General features: G+C 34.5%; 2 protein-coding genes across 9 annotated transcripts in view; one reads left to right on the top strand and one right to left on the bottom strand.

Moving 5' to 3' along the window:
- Positions 1-16,671, top strand: part of LOC115449153 (cytospin-A) — a 41,458-nt gene extending 24,787 nt beyond the window's left edge. For 4 of the 8 annotated variants that reach the window (XM_037436969.1, XM_037436971.1, XM_037436970.1 and 1 more), the window contains 6 exons: positions 254-374; positions 810-992; positions 1,387-1,518; positions 1,918-2,055; positions 2,639-2,801; positions 4,018-6,017. In XM_037436969.1, coding sequence (XP_037292866.1) covers positions 254-374; positions 810-992; positions 1,387-1,518; positions 1,918-2,055; positions 2,639-2,801; positions 4,018-5,717 — 2,437 coding nt within the window. In that variant the 3' untranslated portion in view covers positions 5,718-6,017. Of the gene's footprint in view, positions 1-253; positions 375-809; positions 993-1,386; positions 1,519-1,917; positions 2,056-2,638; positions 2,802-4,017; positions 6,018-7,452; positions 7,558-8,433; positions 8,553-8,905; positions 9,063-9,803; positions 9,952-11,259; positions 11,371-11,915; positions 12,040-12,201; positions 12,359-12,695 lie in introns of those variants that run through there. The other 4 variants (XM_037436974.1, XM_037436973.1, XM_037436975.1 and 1 more) reach the window with 4 other exon arrangements.
- A 2,068-nt stretch (positions 16,672-18,739) lies between these two features.
- LOC119188850 (inositol oxygenase-like) lies at positions 18,740-22,562 on the bottom strand (the record flags this gene model as incomplete). The annotated part of the gene is made up of 6 exons (XM_037436893.1): positions 18,740-19,400; positions 19,710-19,805; positions 20,332-20,466; positions 20,760-20,896; positions 21,785-21,993; positions 22,403-22,562. Coding segments are annotated over 6 exons (846 nt in total), but the record flags the coding sequence as incomplete, so codon positions are not given.
- Between the last annotated feature and the right edge of the window lie 2,639 nt (positions 22,563-25,201).

Genomic DNA, 25,201 nt, shown 5'->3' with positions numbered 1-25,201 from the left:
GATTTTTTAGGGGTTTTGTATTAAACGGGACCTAGATAAGGAAAAGCATAACTTTTTTTTAGATACAATAGTTTACTTATTATATGTAGATGAAGACATAAGTATATAAGGGTTTTTTAGTAAACGGTATCTAGTAGATAAAGAGGAAGAGGCAAGAAAAAACGTTTTTTTTTCAGATACGACATTTTACTCAAGAGCCGTCGAGTATGTATATTATTGTTATGTTGGTAATACTTGAGTAACATGTGTGTAGGTCGCTGGAGAGCGCGGCGGAGCAGGCGGAGGCGGAGCGCGGCGCGGCGGAGCGTGACGCGGCCGCGCGCCAGCACCAGCTCGCCACGCTCTCCGACCTGCTCGACGCCGCCAGGGCCAAGGTACCGGGGGATAACACTATATTGAGCCTTTTATGTCCGCATCAATTCTTTTACATAGCTTTTGCACGCGGCTATGCTCGCGTCAAAAAGTTTTTACGAGATTAAAAGTAGTACTTGGGAATAATGTAGCTCTCTATATCGGATTAGTAGTTTCTGAGATTAGCGGGTTCAAACAAACAAACTCTTCAGCTTTATATAATAGTATAGAATTATAGATAGAGGTATAGTTGGGTTAGTCTTTCAGCTATTAATCAAAAAATCAAAAATTTTCAAAAATTGCGTTACATAATACTTGAATGGCCCCTTACCTAACTTCGCTATAAAAATATAAGTGTAATATACGGCGTGGAGCGTAATGAAATGAATTAATCTAAGTATACAAAATGAAATGAGAATATTTATTTATTATGGTTAATGGTTCAGTATTGTGTGTAGTTGTCGGAGCGCGCGGGCGCGGCGGAGGGCGCGGCGGAGGCGGAGGCGGCGGCGGCGGCGGCGCGGCGCGAGGCGGACGCGGCGTCCGCGCGCGCCGCCGCGCTGCAGGACTGCCTCGCGCATGCGCAGCGACAGCTCGACCGCGCGCACCACGACGCGCGCAAACTGCACGACGACGCACTGGTACCAACACACGTGCACAATAACTCTTTATTATTATTATTTTGAGATTGCCTCGATGCCATAGATAAGTTACGGCGCGACTGCAGTGCTGTGGTCTCGGGTTCGATCCCCGGGTCGGGCACAGTAATAATACTACTCAGTGTAAGCCTGAAGTCTGAATTTGGGTCCAATGCGCCGATTACCTCGTCCCCTTTCACGTCATGGGACGCACAATACGCACAGCGGAAAGTAGGTACACCAGTTACGCCTTTATCTACGCCTTCAGAGATTAAAGGCATAAAAAAAATGTATTTAAAATTGTAACCAAAATTTTATGATGCAATTGGCTAGGAAACAATCCAAGACTCGTTTTTATGAATAATGAATTATAATTATAAAAAAAATCTATCTTCAGGTATCTAGAAACAATGCCAAATCGACCATATCAGAGCTGGAGTTCCAGTTGGAACAGCTGCGGCAGGAGAAGACAGCGATGCAGGGGGAGATCAAAACACTGCAGGACAATGTCGGCGAGCTTCAAGTACAGGTGAGGAATTCTTTTGTTTTTATTCATGAGGACCTTTTTTTGTCAAGGCAATATTATGGAGCGATTTAAATTTAATTTTTAAAGAGCTAACTTTAATTAAATCAATCCAATTAAGTATCTATTGGAAAAATAAAACAATTCAGACATTTGTCAAAGTGTAGGTCGAGAATTTCAAAACGCCATACGACATTATAACAGCCATTATTTATAATGTCAACACTCAAGCTAAGTTTGGACTAGCAAGTTCTCGCAGCAATATATTGCGCAAGAACTTTCAGATACGTTTATACTAGCGCTGATATTTCTGTCTCGCTGCAAGTTTCATAATTTGGCGTAATCGAAGTGATTGTTTACTCGGTAAAAATGGTTTCTACATGTGATCTATGCATTATACCGCAGGTGCAAGTGGCGTCGGACGAGAAGTTGTCGCTGATGACTCGCGCGGGCGAGGCCATCGCGCGCGCCGCCGACTTCGAGCGACAACTCACCGACGCGCGACAGCGACTCGCGCAGCTCACGCGCGACCGCGAGCGGGACGTACGTACATACAGGCATTACATCCACCAAGACACTCCCCACCACTTTTTGAGTGGGGGCTTCCGGTTTTGAGAGGTAAGGGGACTGGTCCATGTCCTCAGCCTCGACGCTATCGCACATAGTGTGCGTGTTACTCACGCACAGTGTAAGCTATTGGTAAAAGTAGTGGGTCGCGTCTTCGTGGATGATATGATCTATACATAGTACATACATAGCTTCACGCCCTTTAATTTCCCTTCTCTTTTCAAGAGAAACTAGATATGGTTATATCAATACTTTGCCAGACATGTTAGGTCCACGTAAAGGTAGAGCTATTGCCAATCTTTAGATTTTTTCCAGACTCTGATATTGGGCAGAAAAACATTACACTACTATGAATCTGCCAGTTGGTGAAGCATTTGTCCGTTTCATAATAGTTTCTTGACCACAGGTTGGCCACGTTTTCCCGCGCCTTAATTGGAATGGCTGATAGATCTAAAAAACAGTTTTATTTTAAAGGAACGACTTATAAATTAGCCACCGTTATCAAATTCATACCAATTAGCACCTACAAGATACCAAAATCTGTATTTTCTAATTTCAGGAAACAGAATGGAAACAGTTCCAAAGCGATCTATTGATGACTGTGCGCGTCGCGAACGACTTCAAGACCGAAGCGCAACGAGAACTGGAACGACTCGTCTCCGAGAACAAGATCGCGCGCGACCGCATAAGGCTGCTGGAAGACCAGATACACTCCATGAAGGGTGAGTCGGAATGAGACAGGGTACATAGCTGTCGATATATATATTGTATATACAGTTGTGTAAGCAAGAGAGTAGTGTAGCGTGCATGAGATGGCATATGCAAGTATTTATGAAATGAGGGTAGTTATAAAAAAACAATATAATCCTGAAACAGTTTTATTTCATTGTTAGCATTCGCGTAAAAATATTTTTTTTATCGATTACGGGGATCGTCTCAATCAAGTTCGATTTTTATAATCGATTATAATATGAAAATAAAGCTATCAGATTGAGGCATTTCTAAGCATGTAAAACAAAGATTTGATATTCGAGTTTGAAATTAGCGGTTAGGACCTTTTATTGAAATTGACGGTTAGTGGGTAGTTCTGTTTGATCTTTCTTTATCGATTATGAGGTTCTTTTGATGTAGCAACATTAAGATAGATTTGAAAAATAAAAATATAATTATTTCTTATTACATCTTGTCCTCCCCTGTTTTCTGAGTTCATAAATCGTAGGTTTTTATTAATGTGCATTACAAAATTTGTAGTTTTATGTCTTCAGTGTTGCAATAACCTCAATTCGTATAAGCATTGTAGTTTCTGTGTTGTAGTTCATTTGTAACTTATATTTGTTTTTGAATAACATTAATTCTTAATATGTGTTATTAGATAGTGTTTTGATCGTGTTTGTTAGTATTTTTTTTCACTAATTAGATGTAGAACAAAAAAATATTTGTATTTTTTGTTTGTTATTATTGAGTGAGTGAATGAGAGTAACTATGACGATATCGGTATGCCATGAAACTGCATGTGAATGATAAAATACTTTCGGAACCTGGTATATCGCTATTACTATTCTTTATTCTCTTAAAAAGCCTTCTGCATCAAAACTGGGTAAACCTATTTACGATAAAAAATAATGCATGAACCATAAAATGGGTTCTTTTAATTATTCTTAGATTTTCTAGTACCTGCCGCAGCAGAATTAACATGCATTCCCATGCACTAATTCTGTGTAATGCTTGCGTTAATGTACACTTAAGGTCCATAGAACTAACTGTTTAATGCGTAGAATAGCTTACATTGGATTGGTCGTTTGCTTAATTTTATGCCACAGCTTTCACTATGTTTGCTCTAAGACCAATCCAGTTAAGATAATCTACGTAAAAAAATCGTCATCAAATGTATTGTGCATACTTTATAATTTCTAATCATAATTTAATGTGCCAAAACAGGTGTAGAGCGCTCAGAATCAATGGATAGCGTTCTTAATGATTCAGAGGAGGATAGAGAGTTGTCCAAAGACTCGGATTTCTTAGATTCACAGAGCGATAGCGAGCGACCATCCAAGGAAATCTTTAAAGACATAAGGACTAGATATCTCTCTAGGGTTCATAGTGTGACCGATCCCCCCACCAGAGAGAAAAGTTTGGTAGACCAAGCATTCTTTAGATCGAATAGCGTACCCGAACCTGTCCTCAATCGTGAAGATTTGGGCGAACAATTTAAAATCGATATAAAAAACGTAACGACAGACGAAACGAATGACGATATCCAAAAACAAAGTTCAACGAGCAGTGAAGAAGATGCAAATAAAGTACTGGCTGAAGACGTCCTACCCTCCTTTGATGGCAAAGAGCTAAAGAGGCAAGACGCTATTGACCTTTTTAATGAAAAGGTCATCAGGCAGGACGCAGTGGATAAAGGTGATGAGACGAATAGTGACGATAATATCGATCTGAGTAATGTTAAAATTGTTTCAAAATCGGAATCTAATAAAACTTTTGAAACCAAAGATGTTGGATTAGTGTTTAAGAAGAGTCTTACAGGTGTTTTCAATGGAAAACCTAAAGCGCTCAGTATGGATAATTTAAATTCAAACCAAAAATACAAAGACGCTCTTCAAGAGGCTACTAGTATAGAGTTTTTGAATGGCGCTAAGGCTGACAGCCAATTGTCGGTATATACGGAAGGATCGGATGATGTGTTTGTGTTTTCTTTAGAGAAAAATAATAATGTTGTTAGCAAAGTGACCGACAATGAATCTGAACTAAATACTGCAAAAGACATACCTGTAGTAAAAGCAGAGTCTATTCTGCCATTCCCATACCCAGATGATATTAAAACCCCACCTAAAGATCTTTTAGAACCTCTAGAAATTCCTCCAAGGGAAGTGGTTCACGAAACCACGAATGACAAGGTAGAAAAAGATTTGAAAAGGGTAAATGAAGAATTAAAATTGACATTCAAAGCAGCGATAGAGAGAATTATTGGTGAAAATAGAATGAAAAGATCAGATTCAAGTCGCTCGTCCAGTGATAGTAGCGTGAGTAGTAAATCCAATTCCATAGTCGACTTCTCTAAATACGACGCTATTGTGGAAGATAAAATAGCGAAAGAAGTACTATCTGGCCTTCATTTGAAAACGTTTCGAGCAGAAAGTATAGAAGAACCAACTAAACAAGTCGCCGAAACTGATAATCAGCTTGAAAAAGATAAAGTGGGCAAAAACGTAATTGCAAAGTCAAAATCAGTAGGAGACATTCCTGTGATACCCATAAATAATCCATTTCTTAAGCCAATAAAAAAACCAAAACCAATTGAAACTCCAAAACTAAATGACAATAAGATAGATCATAATGTAACCTATCACTTAAAAATAAACACCAACGATCCATGTCGCGACGAGAACTTGCCCAAAGTGGTAGCTGTACAGAGCCATACAAATGCGCCTGCAATGACACCTCGTCGCAAACTAAAAACATTCGTGACACCTCTCAATTTTGTTAACGGCCAAATAGATAACACAAAGCCGATCATAATTAGCCCAATATTAATTCAACCGGTGCTGTTAAAAAGTAGTACTGTAGAACCTGAAACGCCGCATGATAAAAAAACAGTGTATTATGATGATACCGATCAAAGTTTTAACTAAAGATGTCACTGACGCAAAAAAAGACGAAACGAAGAAAGGCCTTTACCAAAAGAATATCAAAGCCAAGCCACTGTCGTTCGTTGCATTGAAGAGTTTCGGTTCTAATGATAATTTGTCGAATATTAAATCACCATCTCTCAACACAACTCCCAGCAATGCAGATACATCGAAGCCTATAGGTAAAATAACAAAAACACCAGATTGGTTGATCGATAACAAATATTATCAGCCGATTAAAAATGTTCCTTTTGTAATAAACACAACACAAGCGTACAGAAAATCGGTGCAAGCAGATACAAAGGTAACAAATGATATTTTAAATGATACAAATACGTTCCATCCTGCGTCTCATGATCGAAGACAGTCTGAAGAGAATTACTACGAAGAGATAGGTCCGGCGATAACTGCATTTGCGGATAAAAACATAGCTGACGACGAAAAGATATCTAACAAGAATCAAAACACCGAAGCTTTGGCTACAGTCACAAGGGAGGAAATACTAAAAGTGCCCAGAAGAGCAAGGAAACCCAAAAAAGAAGGTTCCAAATCTCCCGATGAACAACCCGAGATAGTCAAAGAAATGTCGGGGATAACAAAATCAATCATATCTCTGTCACGAACGCCGAGTGCGAACTCACCAAAAAAATCAACCAGTTCAATAGGAGAGATGGTTCAGAACTTGGAGAAAAAGCCACAGATTGAACTACGCAAGCCGGATGTACCATTACGGAAATATTCACTTCAAAGCCAGTCGAATTACGACAATACCGGCTTCAGAGATAAACCATACTGGAAGACATTGGAGCATAAACGCCTATCGCATCCTATAAGGTCTTTGAACGATCATCCGCCTTCGAGACCTCTACGTAAGTTGGAAGGCTTTTGTGAATCGAAATATACGTACAAGTGTGAACATGAATGTAAATAACTGTATATGTGAGGACGGTGTCATGTCTTTTGTGCGGTGACGGTTGGGTGTTGGCAACGTGTTAATATATGCTTTGTCAGAATGTCCATAACTGGTTAATGTCATTAAAATATTTATATTTAACGTTTCAGTATGCTTTACCAACGATCGTAGTGATATAAAAAGCCCTCGTGAAAGTCAATGTGGGCTAAGTTTATTTATTTATTTTTAGAAATCATACAAGAATATTTAATCATATATTTATTTTGCTTGTATTTTCAGATATTATTCAACGTCTATACAGACTATTGATTTGTTTTTATGGAATATTAGCTTGGATTTATTATACCTTATTAAAATTCTTTGCGACGAATCAGACTCATTACTATGATCTATTTATTTATTTATCATTGCAATTTTGATATAGTACGAATATTGCAAATCATAAATATTTTATATTTTTATAAATACGTTCAAATATTTATCATTTCACACGAAATACCTTTAGGTGCAGGTATATTTTTAATTTAATATAATATTCAGAATGTCGTGTTATCTATGCCGCTTGAGAACATGGCTTCCGATTTACAGCATCTGGTGTTGGATATGCGTTTTAGAAATAACTATTAAAATACAATTAATTATAATAATTTGAAATGTAATGGAACTCGTGAGTATATTAAAACTATTTTAATAAAACACAAAATACACGACGTTCAAACAGCAGTATAAATAAAAGTTTAAATTAATATAAATAAAATCCAAATTAATTTCAAAATATAGATAATAATTTGCAGTAAATATAAATGGCGCGTGTGTTTTGTGTAGCGATACCGCCGCGGTCGGAGGAGACGCCGCCGCCTCCGCCGCTGTTGACGAGCGCCTCGCTGCAGGACATCATGGCCACCGCAGCTTCGCACAGGAGGAACAAAGGTAGTCATCTCGTCAATATGGTCACGGTCAATGTGAATAATAATCCTTTTTTTATTTTCTTTTTGTATTTTTAGATTTAGAGGCTTTGGACATTTCCATAATGCAAGTCCACAATACCCTGAACATTATCTTCTTATCCTAAATTAGTAATGAAATTAAATATTAACTATAGCGGATTCAGATAAGGGTTCCGACAAAAATACCGTGGCCCCAAAGTCTAACAAATAATTATAATCCTACTCATAGACATTAAACGCGCGTTTCAAAATTTCCTTCACAAATTTAGGTTGCTAAATTCTTTTTTATTTAATTTTGTAAATATTTATTTTGTTTGTCATACTTTTTAAATGCCTATGATCTGAACGAAGTCTATACTTTGCGATGAAGTGTATATAGTTATAAATAAAGTCGAGATATGTATTTAGTTATAAATAAAGTCGAGATTTGATTAAGTCAAATAGGGTACCGGACTCATTTTTGTTCTTTACTATTATCAAATATTTACATAATATAAATTATAACACAGAAGGAATTATTAAAATCCGGTAAAAAATCAACAAGTTATAAGTCTTTGAATTTCGGTGGAAGGGGTTTTTAACAAGAAACAAAAAAGAGACGAAATATCCACATGTGACGTCATCGGGAATTACGACGCGTGCGAAAAAAAGAGATGAAGCGATATCCCCACATCACGCCCACTTCTGCACATTACAATATTTTAAATATGAATTACTCGCTCATTTTTTAACCAATTGTTATGCAGTTTTCGCAGGAGTGCTTCTTTTTCGTATTATTAACCATTACATATAGAATAATGTACAAAATCAAGCATAGGCCGGTCCCCTATTAGTGATGCTATAATTATTATTTTGACAGGCGTGAGTCGGCAAGATTCCCGCTTATCGGTGAAGAGTTTGATCGAAAGCATAGAGAACGCAGCTAAAGCTGCTAAGCAGCAGTCGCCAGCGACAACACCTGTCAACGAGTGGCCGCCGGTAAGATATTCCAGTTGTTTCTTTTTAATAATAATGGTAAAATACCTAAAAATACATTTCATTAGCATCTATCTCACTCTCATTTTGTAAAATATACCGCATGCAAGTACATTATTCAATGAATAAACAGTTTTACATTAGGATTTATAGATATTAATTCACGTTATACATATTGCTACTTCTGTCTATAAAAAGAATGAGCTGGCGCAAATACCCGAAGGGTAGACAGAGGCGCAACTCCGTCCCATAATGTTATAGGGGGCGAGCCTGTCGCTTTAAAGGACACAAATTCCAGACTACGGGCTGATACTGGAAAATCGGCTGTTTTGTATAAAAAAATATCTTGTCCATAGCAGGTGCAAGCTGCAGTGAGCGTGTCGACGTCCACCAGCTCTATAAAGAACGGCATGACGGAGAGCGCGGCGGCGCCGGCCAACGGTCTCGGCGGCGCCGCGTTCGCCGCCAAGCCGCCGGCCGCGCGCGCCGCCAGGCCCTCGCCGATCACTGCCGGTGAGTTACTATACACTATACAAGGTACAGATGAGTCTTACTCGATTACCGCTGAAAATAATGTATACAATTATATTAGGGGGTTGTTGGTACATCGAATACATATCGATATATAACTCAATCGATTTCATACTTTTCGACTGTTTGTAAGGCCCTGCTAGACAAATCGGCCAAGTATTGTAAAAATAAAGTTTTCTCCTATGCAATAAGGAATGATAAATGATATTTAGGTCATTTTATCCTAAGACTATTAACATGAAAAGCACTATTGTGCAATTTGCACCAGCGTTGCGAGTGTCGTAACAGTAGTGTAACAGTATGTAGATCTGTGCATTCTGAGGAACAAAAGTCTTGTTACTTTAAGGTGCAAAGTTTAGCACGAGAAGATAGTAATAGTCTTTCAGAGTGTAGTATTGCATGACATAGGCTATTTAGTCATTGACCCATAATTTGTACAATTAAGTAGTGTTTTAGTTATGTATGAAGTTCCCAAATGTACCAATTTATCGTAGTTTTCCCGAATTTCCCATAGTTTTTATAGAATAATATTTTCTGTTTGCATGATATAATGCTAAATAAAGTATTATAGAAAACATTTATCACAATCTATACCTTCGTCCCAATCTTCAGACACAAACATTTATAATATTATCTATGGTCTCCAAAGTCACGTGACATTAATACAAACTGTCCCGCAGCACCGGCTTTGATTGCATGTAAGTTTGCTTGTTTCTATTGCAGCATGGCGGCATGAGACGAACGCTTGAGCCGATCACTTGCCTTGTTCTAACTTTGTGTTGCGTGCGACGTCACTAATTTATTACTATATACACGTATTATTGTATGTACACACAAACGTTATTAGTTATTACACGCATGCGTGTGGGAATTAGTTGTTTTTTTTTATATATATCCCGTAGTGTAAATGTAGATTTCCTTATTTATCCCTTACCTGTTTCTATTAAAGGATGTTTTAAATGTAATAGTATGGTGATGCATCAAACTTTTTCATAACTTAATCTTCGTTGGTTGCTACAAATTTGTAAATTGACGACTCTAAATTGAAAATTACTTTAAAAGAAATATATAACTGATAATTTTGATATAATTTTTCTAATAAATCAAATTAATGGAAATATATTTCTTAAGTTGCTTATTTATTAACATTTCTCGATTTAATTTAACAATTTGTGATGTGTCTTGATAAAAATAGGTTCTAAATACCATTTCCTATAACATATTTAATATGGATTCCTTTACCAATGTTTGCCTTGCAAAGGTGGACGAAAACTATTAACTTGTTTGAAAATTAACTTGTTTACCTACTTTAAATAAGGTATGGTCGAAATATATATTTGTTTCTTATGTACCTTCCATCATGTACACTCTGACTTGGGTACCTGTTGCAAATACTGGAAAGGTAAAGCCAATCGCACTTTACATACGAATTTGAGACGTATGATTCTTAACGTAAGAATTGCAAATTGAACAAAAGTTTTAATGTTGAAATTACTATTTCTGTTATTAATTACATCAATAAAAAGTATCCATGTCGAACGAGACCTTCACAAACACACTACTAATTAATTTAATGTAGCTGAGTATCGTGCGTTAGCTTACGAATTCGTACGACTCAATTTCGTACGAAAATCTATTCAAAATTGCGATTGGTCTAATTATAGTTGTGTTCAAAAATATTTTCATTATTATAATGGGTAATGGAAATATTTCACTCTATGTTTCTATTCGTCGACGGTTTTGTGCACATTTTAAATACAATATAAACATTTCTTTCCGAGCTCTATGGATGACTTAAAATTTAAACTATGGAGATTGGAGTAATAAAAATAGCTTTGAAATGTTGCAAATTGTTCAATATAATATGTGTTAAAGTTTTTTTATAAGTTTCGTACAAATTAATTTCTTCATAATAGATTATTATATAATTATAACGTAAAAAATTTGAAGCAATTGATATTTCTGTTTAATAACTGTTACTGTAAACTACATTTTGATTTTATACACAATTTAATCTTACTAACATTCAAAAACATTTTTATCAGAAGCCATTATTTTATCGAATAAATACTTTAATAACTCGTGCACAAAACCGTCACCCATGTGCGATGTGCTTGGTGCCGTGTGGCTCGTGCTGAGTGCTAAGCTAAGTGGTAACGTGCGGTGGTTGCGGGGGCAGAGGCGGCGGCGGCGGGCGGCGCCAACATCCCCGACGAGCAGCGCGCGCTCGCCTCGCTGCAGCAGAAGGCGATCGAGTCGTTCGTGCGACGCAACTCTTACGGCGATATATGTGAGTCGATCGCGCTTGACGAGGTTATACATGCTGGAAGAACTATTATAAATTATACCCGAGTCTAGCAAAGCTCTTGAAATTACTAGATGTTTCTAGATAGATTCAGAAAGTTTTCTGTTTTAGAAAGATATTGTTATTTTATAGGAACGTACGCATACTAAAGTAAATCAAAATTGTACTATTTAGATCATTTTCGTTTAATGTTAAGTTAGCTGTTAGTAAATTAAACATTATTGATTTCATAGCAGTATTTCAATTAATCGTTCTAGTTGAAAATAGACTAAAAGAAGTTAAACTTTTTCTAATTGTTTTCTCCAATAAACACCTTATATGGCTATACATGAATCTTCCTGTAAATTATAATCAAGTCGAGCATAAAAATTAGCTTAGCTTTTACGTGTATGCATGTTTTGTATAAATAATTGTTTCCCATTTAACGATGCTTTTTCACACTCCAGTCTATGTCCATACTTGTATAAGCTTAATAATAATTTTTCAATATAAATTATTTTTTATTTACATAATCTCATTGCTGATATTAGGTGAAAGGAAAGATCCTTTGAACGCGTTGCAAGTGAAGAACGGCGGGTCGAAGCGCAACGCTTTGCTCAAGTGGTGTCAACAGAAGACTTTAGGATACAACAATATTGACATTACGAACTTTAGGTGAGTCTATAAAAATCACCAAATCTGAATACTTAAGATTCTTGAGTTACAAAAATGAACTACCATCTTTGGTATTTTTTTGTCCTGGCAATGGGTAACAATAGAATCATAGACATAATGCAACCTAAACTGTTATTTATAAAGTTTAATTTGCTTTGCCAGTTCATCGTGGAACGACGGCATGGCGTTGTGCGCGTTGCTGCACTCGTACCTGGGCGAGGGTCGCATCCCGTACGCGACGCTGTCACCGCACGACAAACGCACCAACTTCTCTGTCGCATTCGCAGCCGCCGAGTCTGTTGGCATACCTACCACGTTGGTGAGTGAATAGTGAATACCTCTGATCTGTGTTGATGATTGAGTATATTTTTGTAAATTGGAACTATCTATATTTCCAATTAATGAAACTTGCTTACATGATTTTGTTTTAAAATAGATTTCATATCGATGCCAGCAGGTATTTAGTGCGAAGCGCGTAAGCTAACGTATGAAATTTAAATTATACAAACAAGAATAGTAGATTTTGCATCAGATAGAACTTGCAGTAAGCAATTATGCGTCTGAAAATTTCCTTTTCCTGCTAAAGATTTTGATTATGATAATCCAGTTTATACAGAATTAAATGTTAGACCTATATAACAAATCATTGTTTCCAGAACATTCAAGACATGATACAACAAGAGAGGCCGGATTGGCAGCAAGTGATGGCCTACGTAACCAGCATATACAAACACTTTGAAACGTAAACTGGTTGACATAGATGAGACTGCAAGGTTTAAACATCAATAACCCAGTATCTGAAATAAAGAAGACACCTAAAGTTATTGAAATAAATTGTAAGTTCTTTATACAATTCAAAATCAGTCAGACTAGTCTAGAGTTCATTATTTTATGCACCTTTTACGCTCTCGTTAATTTTTGTAAAGAATAAATCCGACCCACTTCGAGTAACTTCAAGGCGGTTGAGTTACATAGTACATATTAGTAATTGTTATTTGACAGCTGACAATTATTTTCTCGTATTTGCCATCCGTCCACAGAAGAAAAAATTAAAGGACGGCACATTAGTAATCAAATATGACATGATACATGATTATTATAATGTAATTTTGTGCGGTTTAATAAACCCTTGCCTAACCTAAGGGCCCTTTAACAGCAAACACAAATCATTGATGTATTTTTGTTTTTAGTAAGCACACATCCGTAATTTATTTAATAGTGTCTTATAAAACCAATGTGATTTAATAATGGCTAAAGGAATTGAAAGATATAATTATAAGGAAGAGATGGTAAAATGTAGGTATTGCAATAATTAAAAGTCATTGAAAAATGTAATGGAGTCGATAAACATAAGTACATTACCAGGAACATTGCTCAGGATTTAGATATTCATAAAATTTGTATTGATATTATTAATATATCGATATTTGAATGAATTGCATAGCATTGTGACTATGATTGTGAATTTGATGTAGTCTAAGTCGGCGTCTTAAATGACAATCGCTTGTACGAATCCTATCGCATTGATCGTACGAATTCGCACTTAAACGCACGAACCTTTTTTAATCATCGTATATTTAGAACTTATCGCCAATGTTCGGGCGATCGGTTTAATAAATGTTATAAGAGCTTTAATCGCGTTATTTATACGAATCAGAATCGTACGATCGATCCCAATTAAGGCAATGTTTAATTTTGATTATTTAAAAACGCTATAATCAAATAAAGCAGCGTTCTACTTTCATATAATGCAAGCTATTATAAAAACAATATCGTAATAGTATAGCGACGGTAGGAATACATTTTGAGTCTTCATATATGCTAATATCTTTACTCTAATAACTTGTTCTTGTTCAATATTCGTACTTAGCACACCGTGTCGAAAATTTTTATTATTATTATTTATTATTTATTATTTATATACGCTAGCTTATCAAGTATCTAATTTCGTTGACTTTTATTTTTTCTTTAGTTTATTAACAAACTAAAGAAGATAATGAATTTCTATTTACTATAAGTACTTGAATAAGCAAGGCAGATAAGCAATAGTGATGAAATCCTGTGGCATGCACTTAGTGGCGAAGTGTGAAATTTTTAAAAAAAGTAACCTTATGCATAAAAATGCCTTAGTTAATATATCGTGGCCACTTTCACAGAAAATAAAAACTAAGACAAACATAAATAAACCTAAAAGGGAAGCCGGTAGGAATCGGGTTGTATGGACGCTTCACCACTCACATGCAGTTCTTTCTACAACTTCAACATTAATATTCAAAGTACAATTCTCATGCACATGTATTTTGTACATTAACTGTTTGAAGTTACGACACTAGGGACTGACTAAAATAAATCTTTATCGGCAGCTGATTTGTTATCCTTTTTAATTATAAACTATTTTCAATCACTGTATGCCAAGTTACTTCTTATCTCTATTCTTATAAATACATTTGGATGGTTGTATGATGTTTGCTAAAACTAAACGCGCAAACAGCTAAACGAGTTTGTATGAAATTTGGCACACGGGCGGGCGAATTCGCACGCAACACTTAATTTTAAATAAACACAATGAAAATACTGATATGTAACAATAACACTAGGTAGTCCGTAAACTGACTTTATAAATGTTTGTACGTAACAGGAGAAATAAAAACAACCAGAACTATCTAGAAAAAACAAAATAAATTTGTATAAAGAAGTAGCAATTGATGTGTAATCTAAAGCTCGATAAGTCAGTCTCGATGTTTACAACGCAAAGGTTGTAATCGACATTCCTAAAGGTAGTTAAGTACTAGTGTGATATTTACGCAACGTTCGCCGCTTTATATCCACATTAGAATCGCCTTATATCGCCTTATCACGCGTTTAATAAGACCGTCTTTCTGTTATAAAAGACTGATACGATAGGTTTGTAGTTGTGATAACATCTTGGTGTGATTCTCTCTTAAATAGTTCACATGTGTATATACATGATGTCGATATTTTAGACCCACGCACGGTTTTCGAATGATTATGGATATCGATAATCGATACACGTACTTTTTTATATGTTTTAAAGTACAATCGTTTTCGTGTAATAAATTATGTCGATAGGTTTTAATCGTTAAACCGTTTTTATTAAACGATCTCAATCCTAATCTTCGATCTAATCCCAAGAATAAACTAAGCAAAACGTCATTGGTAAGCTTAGCAGTAAACCTTTGTTATTTGTCAATTTTCTCGAATGATTGAAAACGAATGGGGCCCTTTATTGGAAATGGCGCTTGGTCAACTCATTGAACAAAACATGAATTGAATCCATGAGGCATCGGAATGTTTGCCGGCAAACATGATAGCTACATGACATTTACGTGTGTCACGGCAATATAACCTTATATACTACATAATAAGGTGACACGCGTAATGTCATGTAGCTGTCATATTTGCCGGCAAACATTCCGATGCTTTAAGTTATCGTGCAAGGACATAAGTATTCGTAGATGCGAATATTTAGTAATCTGGTATTATAAGGTAATACTTGTTTGTGTACTATTTAAGACAGAAACTATAGTATTAAGGTAAGGGTAGATGAGATGCCTTAAAGATGGAGACGGCCTTGATATTTGCATGTGTCTTGTATTTATTATAGAGAGGAGATTTAAAGTTTATCGACAGTTGATATTGTGCTATAAACGGCTTACGACATAAAAATAGAACCTTTATTAATGAAAGTCCAATGACTATGTTTATGAAGATATTTATTATATCATGTGGTTGACCTAAATATGTAAACCATGTTTTACAGACAGTAATTAATTAACATATTTTTAATTATATGTTATGAATTCAACACTTTAACTTAAAAGCCGTATCTAATTATGTAATAATTATCTTTATTACCCAGAGGCTCAACACAATATCGACTGAAATAAACTTACAATGTCCGCTTCATTCTAACGATCGTTTTAAATAAACGATCCCAATTTTAATCCTCGATCCAATCCGTAGCGTAGCTTGCCATCGAGGAGCCCTATATCTATATTTGTTGGGGGTTCTTCAGGACAGTGCGAACTTTTAGACGGCCGCTTAGTTTAATGCTATGGGTCAAGAGGGGCCCCAAAGCTCGGGGGGCCCGTATCACTGATTGGTTGATACAGCGGTAGCTACACCCCTGGATCCGATCTCGAAAATAAATCTATCAAAATAAGTCATCTTAAAATTACAAGTATGTCAAGCTTCTATGATTAGTTTCATTTTCGCGATGAAGCGAAAAAGGCGATTGGGATCTTTTGTAGAAAACGGCTGTGAATGAAGTTTACCATTATAACCTTACAATGTAGTAGATTGCGTAGTCTTTTTATATTTTTGGTATTAATATTATCATCAAATATTTGGACGTATAATCAATTACAACACAATTAACTTAAAATTAATTTATCTGACATGACCAATATTCTTTTTCGTAGACTTATAGAACATTGTATATTTAGTGTAATTTGAATAACTGTAATCTGATTAGTAGTGAATGGATAATATTTAACATTTCAATATAACATTCAGTACATAACATAAATTTCAGAATTACAATTGCACATAAACTGCTATTAGCAAAATATTGAGGAAATTGCATAGATACTTACTAACAAAATAAGCAAATTATATTTTATCAATGAAAGTATCTGACTTTGCATTGTTTACTCACACTAGGTATAATATTGGTCCGCTTAAATTACGAATTACTTAAGAAAATATTTATGGTCATGTCAGAGTATAAAACAAAATAATTGTCTATTAAATCTAAACTATTAAGGCGATACCTCAAGGTCCATTTTCATACATTTTGTTTCGGCTTTAATCTGGGTAACTAAACAAGTATTGGCAAGTAAAGAATTTAAATTCACGTCTAGTTAGTGATTAGTTCTCGCAGTTGAAAGAAAAATGTAAAAATAATTAATAATCATGGATATTTCTGCCTTTAAAATTTCGTCATATTAAATTTTAAAGGCCGAAATATCCATGATTATTAATTATTTTTACGTTTTTCTTTCAACTGCGAGAACTAATCACTAACTAGACGTGAATTTAAATTTTACTTGCCAATACTTGTTTAGTTACCCAGATTAAAGCCGAAACAAAATGTATGAAAATGGACCTTGAGGTATCGCCTTAACTGACATAGTAAAATGTATTCGCTTGTTCATTACACTAAATATTTAAATACCACGCCATATTGCGTAATGATGAGCGAGTGAATGAAGTTACTGAATGAATGATATCTCATTATGTTCAACTTTTTTGGAGTCGGAATTTTTTCGTTTACTTTGATTCTTGTTTGATGTTTGATAGAAACTTCTTTTATGATGTTTGTAGGGAAGCAAAACATCGGTATCCTTTTAAACTTAACGAATCATAACAATGCAATAGAATTATATTAATAAATAAATAATTTTGTGTTTATTAATTTAAAATTCATGTAACTACTACTAGGTTAGTATGTACATAAAAGCAAATATCACCGGTATATTATGTCTATCCAAGTTTTCTTTGCAGTGATTTATAAATACTTACTGAAAAATAATATGATGTATGTTTAACTTTATATGGTTTGTACTTTTTTGGTATGTTAGCTGTGAAAATATTTTTATTTGATATGATTATGTAAGTATTGTATTTAATTATAAATTATATTAATCTTTCTTTACAAACTATTTGAACCAAAAATTGTATTCGTGCGTATTAAAATAACATATTGGATGGATTTTCAATTGTAATTTAAATGCACTTATATTTAAATCTTAATGACATTCAAACATTGCTAAAAACAAATCTTATATCATCTTATGCCATTTTTTACTTACTTGTGTTAAAATCTTAATTTCAATATATTATTAACTGATAAATTGCTTCTTTAATACAAATAACCAATTTATCTTCCAAATTGTGCATTTTTATTAAAAATGTAAAGACTGTGTAAATCGCGACCATAGACTACAAAATTTAATTATTTTGATCACGATTCGATTTCAAGTAAAATATATCAATAGTGTGAAATTCTAATTACTCGTTTTGGTCCTCAATCATCCGAGTCTGATTAACGACACAACTTGTAATGCAAAAAATATCAAAGTGTTTTGAGTTTCTCCCTAGAAGTTTTGAATATACTTTTTGTTTTTATTATTTATTTCATGGTTAAAATATTTTGTAGTTTATGGTGGCGATTTTAGAATGTAACTTATATAAGTTCCCTTATATTGTGTGTACATAAATATAATTTGTGAAGCGTGTAGTTTTAATTTGCTGACTCGGTTGTTGATCGTATTGTAGTTTAATTACAATTATTATCTATTTTGAGATGTTTGTATTTTTGTAAATATAGCTTAAATAAAGTTCCTGATTTATTATAAATTGCGTTTGGTTTTTTATTTCTTAGCTACTAATACCTTTATTTTCAATAAACGATCTCAATCCTTATTTTCAATCTATTTCAAAAATGGATCAATCAGAACCTAGATTTTTGACATGTTTACAAATGAGTTATTTTGATTGGTTCATTCTCGGTATCAGATTGAAAATTGAGATTGTGATCCATTATTGAAAACGGCTGTTAGAGAGAGCATCGAAAGAACTTATTTTTTATACTCTTATCTACTTAGGAGGTGTTGATATAAATATAATTGTATAATTAATATACGGAATGAATAAAGGTCTTGACCAAAAACACAAAATTTTTCTTACATTATTTATTAAACTTAAGTAAATTGTTTTTTAGATTAAAACATAATTATTACATTATTTATAAATGAGATTACAATATTTCGAAGTAAACACACCATTTCCAAAGAACTTAACTTTTGAAGACAAGTAGTGATGTAAAAGAAGTGTAAGATCTTAAAATGTTTATAGAAATTATTCCAAAAGAATAAAAGCTGTGAAATACAAGTGAACATTTACTGAAATATTTCCTGTTACATTATATTTCTGACTCCTGAGTACTCTTTTTGATAAAAAAGTATATACACTTAGTTCGTCAGTATTCAAATATTAGCTTGCACATTTCATATAAATACTGGGTATCTAATGAGCTATCCGGTACATTATACTATTCGACGAGACAAAATATTGAACTGCGAGAATTTCGTAAAAAGGCCTACCTATATTTAGTTTATTTTTATCTTAGTAATCTCAGTATATATACAAATATCTTCATATCATTCTAAATATAAATCCTTTTTAATTTAATAAATTACACATATTAATAAATTTAGTTGAACGCCTTCTACCATTCCAGTTCTCCAGGAATATATTTGTCTATAAGAGATTCATAGTACGGCCAAAGCGTCTCGATGTCGGGGATGGCCGCGCTCTTCGTGTATAGATCATATTTGCTGAAAAATAAGGGCGATTTTAATAAGGATTGTACTCACACATAGGTCGTTTATTAGGGCTGATATTGAGCAGAAAAACCTAATATAATTTTGACCGATCCGGGACATAAAAGCGGTGTTCACATCAAAATACACGTCCAACATTAAAAAATGCTCTTAACTCGTGTCTAGAAACTGTATCCAATTGGAAAAATAATATAAATATGTTTTTAGTAATCTAAACTTCCTGAATAGACATTGCAATTTTGTGAGGGCGCATGTCGTTAGGCATACATTTTCATTGGTAAATGTCTCCAAGATTCTACTCACTTGAACTCAAGGACATGTTTCATGATCTCGTTGTCTCCATCGACCAGGAGGTGTTTGTAGTCGCCGCCGGCGTGCCACGGGTAGAATGAATGATATCTGCAAATAAACATAGAGAATATATAAACTTCGTTTTGTTTCACATTTAGTCGCATAAATGTCTACAGTTAATTTATGTTAATCTTCTAAGAAACAGCAAATACGAATTACATATTAATAATTGAAATAAAACTATTTTTCGGATTTTATCGCGGTTTTTATATTACACCCTTCATGGTCAGACTTTGCAGCCTTCATGGTCACGGGGGACTGAGGTGTTGGTCGTCCGAAGACCAAGTCTGTCCGTCCGTGAATTATCGGGAGAAAAAATATAAAAATCGCGATAAAATCCGGAAAATAGTTTTAATTCAATGTCGTAATATTCGCGTAAGCATAAGAAAACATTGCACACATAAATTACCCACGCTTGAGTTAACAGCATAATCGGAAACCTATAGATCTAGTTTATCATTATTCGATTAATTAATTTACAGATATATTTTATGAACGATGTATGAAATATTATCCACCTTAACTACCTTACCCTATCTTGAACTACAAAAAAAATATTGCCGTTGTCTCTCACCTAATCATATAAAGTCCCTTTTGTGGAAATTTGGATTTATTATGCATCAATACTCTGTAGAGATACTCGTCGTGTCCCCAAGACATCATCAAGTTCTCAAGACCGCATTTCGGCTTGTACATTCCGCAATCAGTGCTGAAATTAAAACAAACACAGTAAATATTAAGGCAAATCATTACCCTATAAAATCGGTGATAATACTGTTCTACTGACATGACAAAGATTCAAAATTGGTTTGTATTATTTCCGTAACTATTAAACGATTTTTGAAAACCTTTCACTAATAAGAAGCAAGTAGATATGTCATGATAAATGAAATATTTTATTTTAATTTCTTTACCTTTGTGTCAGTAAACGCTAACAAAATATTGAAGATAGTCAATTTTTTTTATTAATTACGTACTTAGTACATTTCGAAGTCTACTTACTTGTATTTAGGGTTGTAAGTATCCGGGTTGGTTTTGAAACTGTCATCGCCATAGACAATGGACTTGCCCCACTTGCAGCCCACCGGGAAGGTGTCACCCACCACGCACCATTGCGGCTCGTCGTAGAACGCCATCACCTGAGGAAAAACACGTAAATGACATTACTGGAAAAATTATAATATTTTTAAGTTAAATATTAATTCGGAAAAGAATGGGAAAGTAGATAGAAATATTTCAATTTATTATCTCTACTATAGAAATCACGGTGCCGTAGTTGTATTAAGGTTCGACTACAGTACTGAGGTCTCGGGTTCGATCCCCGGGTCGGGAAAAGTGATATTGGGTTTTCTAGTCAGTATGAGCCCGGATTCTGGAATTTGTGCCCAATATAACAATAGGCTCCCCTGCTTTTCCCTATCACATCATGGAAAGGAATATACATGGCCCGGTAGAATATGGGTACACCAGTTGGGCCTCTGCCTACCCCTTGGGGCATGAATGGCGTGAATGTGAGTGTACTATAAAAATATACGTAACGCAATCGACATAAAAATACCTACAAAAACAATTATATAAAAACCACAATGATAAATTATTTTGCGTTACACAACATTAATTGCTATACTGATAATTTTGTTAAAACATAAACAATCTTAAAATTCAATTGCCACTCAATAACATAACAGTCTAGATACTGAAACTTTTTTAATAAACAAGCAAATTTATATATATAAAAATGAATCCCTATTTCCCTTGGTCACGCCATCACGCGTGAACGGCTGGACCGATTCACTATTTTGTTGTTGTTGTTGTGTTTATTATTGTCTGTAGAAGATTCTTATTAAAGAAAAATTCAAAAAATTGCGCGGTAAATTATAAAATTTAAGAAAATATTAATTTTATATACTTAACTGTCAATTGTTTGAAATTACTGTCAGCGATTGACAGAATGCGCACGTGCATACATAGTTAAGACAGGACAACGTCTGTCGGGTCAGCTAGTTATACTATAAAAATCACGTTACCTTTCCAAGATCGTGAATGAGTCCAATGAGATGGAACCAGTCATCGTCAGGATGGTCTTCGCGGATCCTCTCGGCAGTCTGGAACGCGTGCACGATGTTCGGAAGGTCTATGTCGGGGTCGGACTCGTCCACCAGGTCGTTGAGTCTGATCAGGGCGTCCTTCACGGTCGATTTAAAATGGTTGAATTTTAACCATTTGTCCATTTTACCTTGAACGTACGAAGAAAAATAAAAAATAAGTTGCGATAAAATCCGACTAGTTTTATTTCATGTTTATTTATTTATATGTAAACGGAAAAACTTATTTCGTGACAGGAACCTCTCAAATTACGTATATAGTCATTAATATATTATTAATTATTTATTTATAGACTTTATGTTCTGAGAAGTATATAGGCGGATTTAATATTACTTTCTATCCCGGGAAAATATAGAGCGAGATTTTTATCCCGGACACCTCTTTCATGCGTAGTAGCGAGCATAAGCTAGTATTTAAAATTTTTTACAGTTTTAATTTTACTCTGCTACGTATTAAGCAAACTAACTACACCAAAACTATCTTAAAACTTAACTCCCCCTCGCCTCCTTCTCCCCAAAATATATCGCAATATTACTCACCTTTAACAAAGTCGACAGTCATATTAGAATGCATGTCGTAGTAGGTCTTCCTCACGCGCTGTTTGATCGGGTCGGTCTCGTCTACAGAGTAGTCGCGGAACGCCTCTAATGGCTTGTCCCCGTACTTCTCCTCCGGCCGCAACAGGAGGGACGGGTCCCATCATGAACACGGGGGGAGTCCCTGTAAACCAGTACTTTTTCAGATTTTTGGAAACTAATACCCTTGTATGTAAACAAATGTGGAATCCCCAACCCGTACTACCTACACTATTTACGTCTCAAAAATTGCAGTTCGACATAAAATTAAAACAAACAGATACTGCGTGAATTTTATATCTTAGGTAGATTATACTTTCGCGACTCGTCCAGGGCTCCCTACATTTCGAAAAATATTAAACAATCATAACCATAGTATGCTGGAAATTAGAATTCGCATCCGGTGAGAGTTTAGTATACCTATGTATAACAACCTAGCTTTTGTTCACGACTCTGCCTGTGGGCAGATTAGTGCAACAGTCGAAAATTGAATATCAGGAACTTCCAGGAAAATATCGTTAGACAAACAAACATACTTAAATTGTCTCGGAATGGATTCTGAACTCGCTATATCTTCTTTTAAAACCCCAAAAATCTTAAAATTTATTAACTTTCATAATAATAAATCATACGAAATAGTCTAAAGAAAAACTACAAAAATTAAACATCTCAATTAAGGTAGATAAGTATGTCAAAAATTATCATATTGTAATAAACAGCTACTATTATATAATTATGTAATATTTAATATTTCAATAGAAACCTATTTTTAAATATTTTTTCATGATAGAATAACATCGTAAAAACTATGCCAAAAGTTAGTTAATTCAAGTGTGATATTGATATAGCATGAGACACTTCAAGCGAACCACAAACAATCGTCTACCACAAGGGAATATCATAATAGGTACATTTGGGCCCAAAAGAAACAGTTTATAGAGCTATATTAGGATCTAAGATACCATCTTTCATTGATGAATTTAAACAACTAAGTATCACATTTGTGCGCCCCTAGTACTTTTGCAAACACTTTCAGGAGTAAAGGTTAATGATTAAGATTGTAGTTATTGTGATATGACGTAGCAGATAATCTAGGAATGTTGATAGATGGCTAGGTCACGTTTTATAGAAACATTAAGAGGACAGTGATCACAAATACCGAAACGTGACCAAAACAATTAGAGAAAAACATAAATACTGAAATACAATAAGTGCAGTGAAAACTTACAAGCTGGTAGGCATAGACATGAATATATAAAACATATAATTCAGCAGTTTTACTTGACAGGATTTTAAAAACTAGTAAAATGGAAATTGACTCGTCTACTAGTAGATACGTCAGTAAAAAGCCAGGCGTAAAGGGTGTTTTCAGGGGAAAATACGAGGATACACATAACAATACAATAGATACAAGATACAATTTTTTTAATGTGTCCCTTTGAAGATAGACAAGATCGATGATATTGAAGTTTTCCTGTCACTGTTAAGAGACTATTTAACAAAAACACTACAAAAATATATTAGACGAAGGCTTTTTATAAATTGCACTAAAACTTGAAGTTATTTTTAAATACTAGTCTCACATTGTGACATCGAGCGAATTCTATGTAGTAAGGTTTACGAAATAATTCGGGACCTAAAGTATTGTAAACTTGCCGATTAAAAATCTAAATGCTGACATTAGACCTGCTAATATTTAGATTACTAAAATGGATGTTATGCATGGTTATATTTAAAATAAAGTAATGATATTGCGTATACGTTACACTAAAAAATCAAACCAAATCGTATATTTTGGGATGCCTAATTTTTAAAATTTGAATTCGACAGCAGATTTTTTGATATTTGTACGATAGACATAAATATTACCCATTTTAATTTGAATATATACAGTAGAAAAAAATACGTCGCGACGAAACAATCGCAATAAAACCGATTTTAAAGTTTTGTTTTTAAGTCTGCGCTCTTAATCAATTTTAGATTGCAAAATATTGCCAAAATACACGAAAACTTACGCGTTTGATCTTCATGTTTTGTTCGTGCAACGTCTCAGCATCAACTGCTGGACTCGCCTCCGCTCATCATCTTTAAAGGCAATGGATAATTGTGATGTATGTCCAGAGGTTATCGCCGCTGATAACTTTGGCAAATATCGTACGAAAGATCATACGTCTAATAAATATGACGATTAATTGAAAAGGCGCGATAAATTTTGCGTATTTTTTGATCATCTGAAATATGCCCACATATTTTGTGATGTGTAATGTATCATATCAGTTTGGGAATTGACGTAAACGAATTACAGGGTATAAAATGGAGCTGCTATAACATACTTACAGCTTCGGGAGATGTTTTGTTCTGAAATTTTGTGCTTTATTTTGGACAGTTCATAGAAAAATTGCGGATATAAATTAGAATTATGAATATGCATTGAAACTGGGCGGTCTGATGTAATGCGGTTTTGTGAAAGGTGATCTGAGTTTAGATGAAATGTGTGTAAAATTTAATCCAAAACATTTGAACGGATCGTGAGTTAAATAGTAATAAACACCCAATCATCCAAAAACTTCATAAACTTCATTTATGTAGTTGAATTATGTTATGTATTTCACGGACAAATCGTTACATATCCCTGGCACTTATATGGTCTTCGATATATATAGCTATATTATTGTTATTAAAGGATTGTTATCTATATTTAGAATCGTATGTAGTTCAGCAATCATGAATGAGATGGGCTCATTGTGATGGCCAAGAATGACT

Source organism: Manduca sexta, chromosome 9 (assembly GCF_014839805.1).
Source record: "Manduca sexta isolate Smith_Timp_Sample1 chromosome 9, JHU_Msex_v1.0, whole genome shotgun sequence".
NCBI classification, from domain to species: domain Eukaryota; kingdom Metazoa; phylum Arthropoda; class Insecta; order Lepidoptera; family Sphingidae; genus Manduca; species Manduca sexta.
Note: the sequence above shows the minus strand (reverse complement) of the source record. Positions and strands in the feature narration are given on the sequence as shown.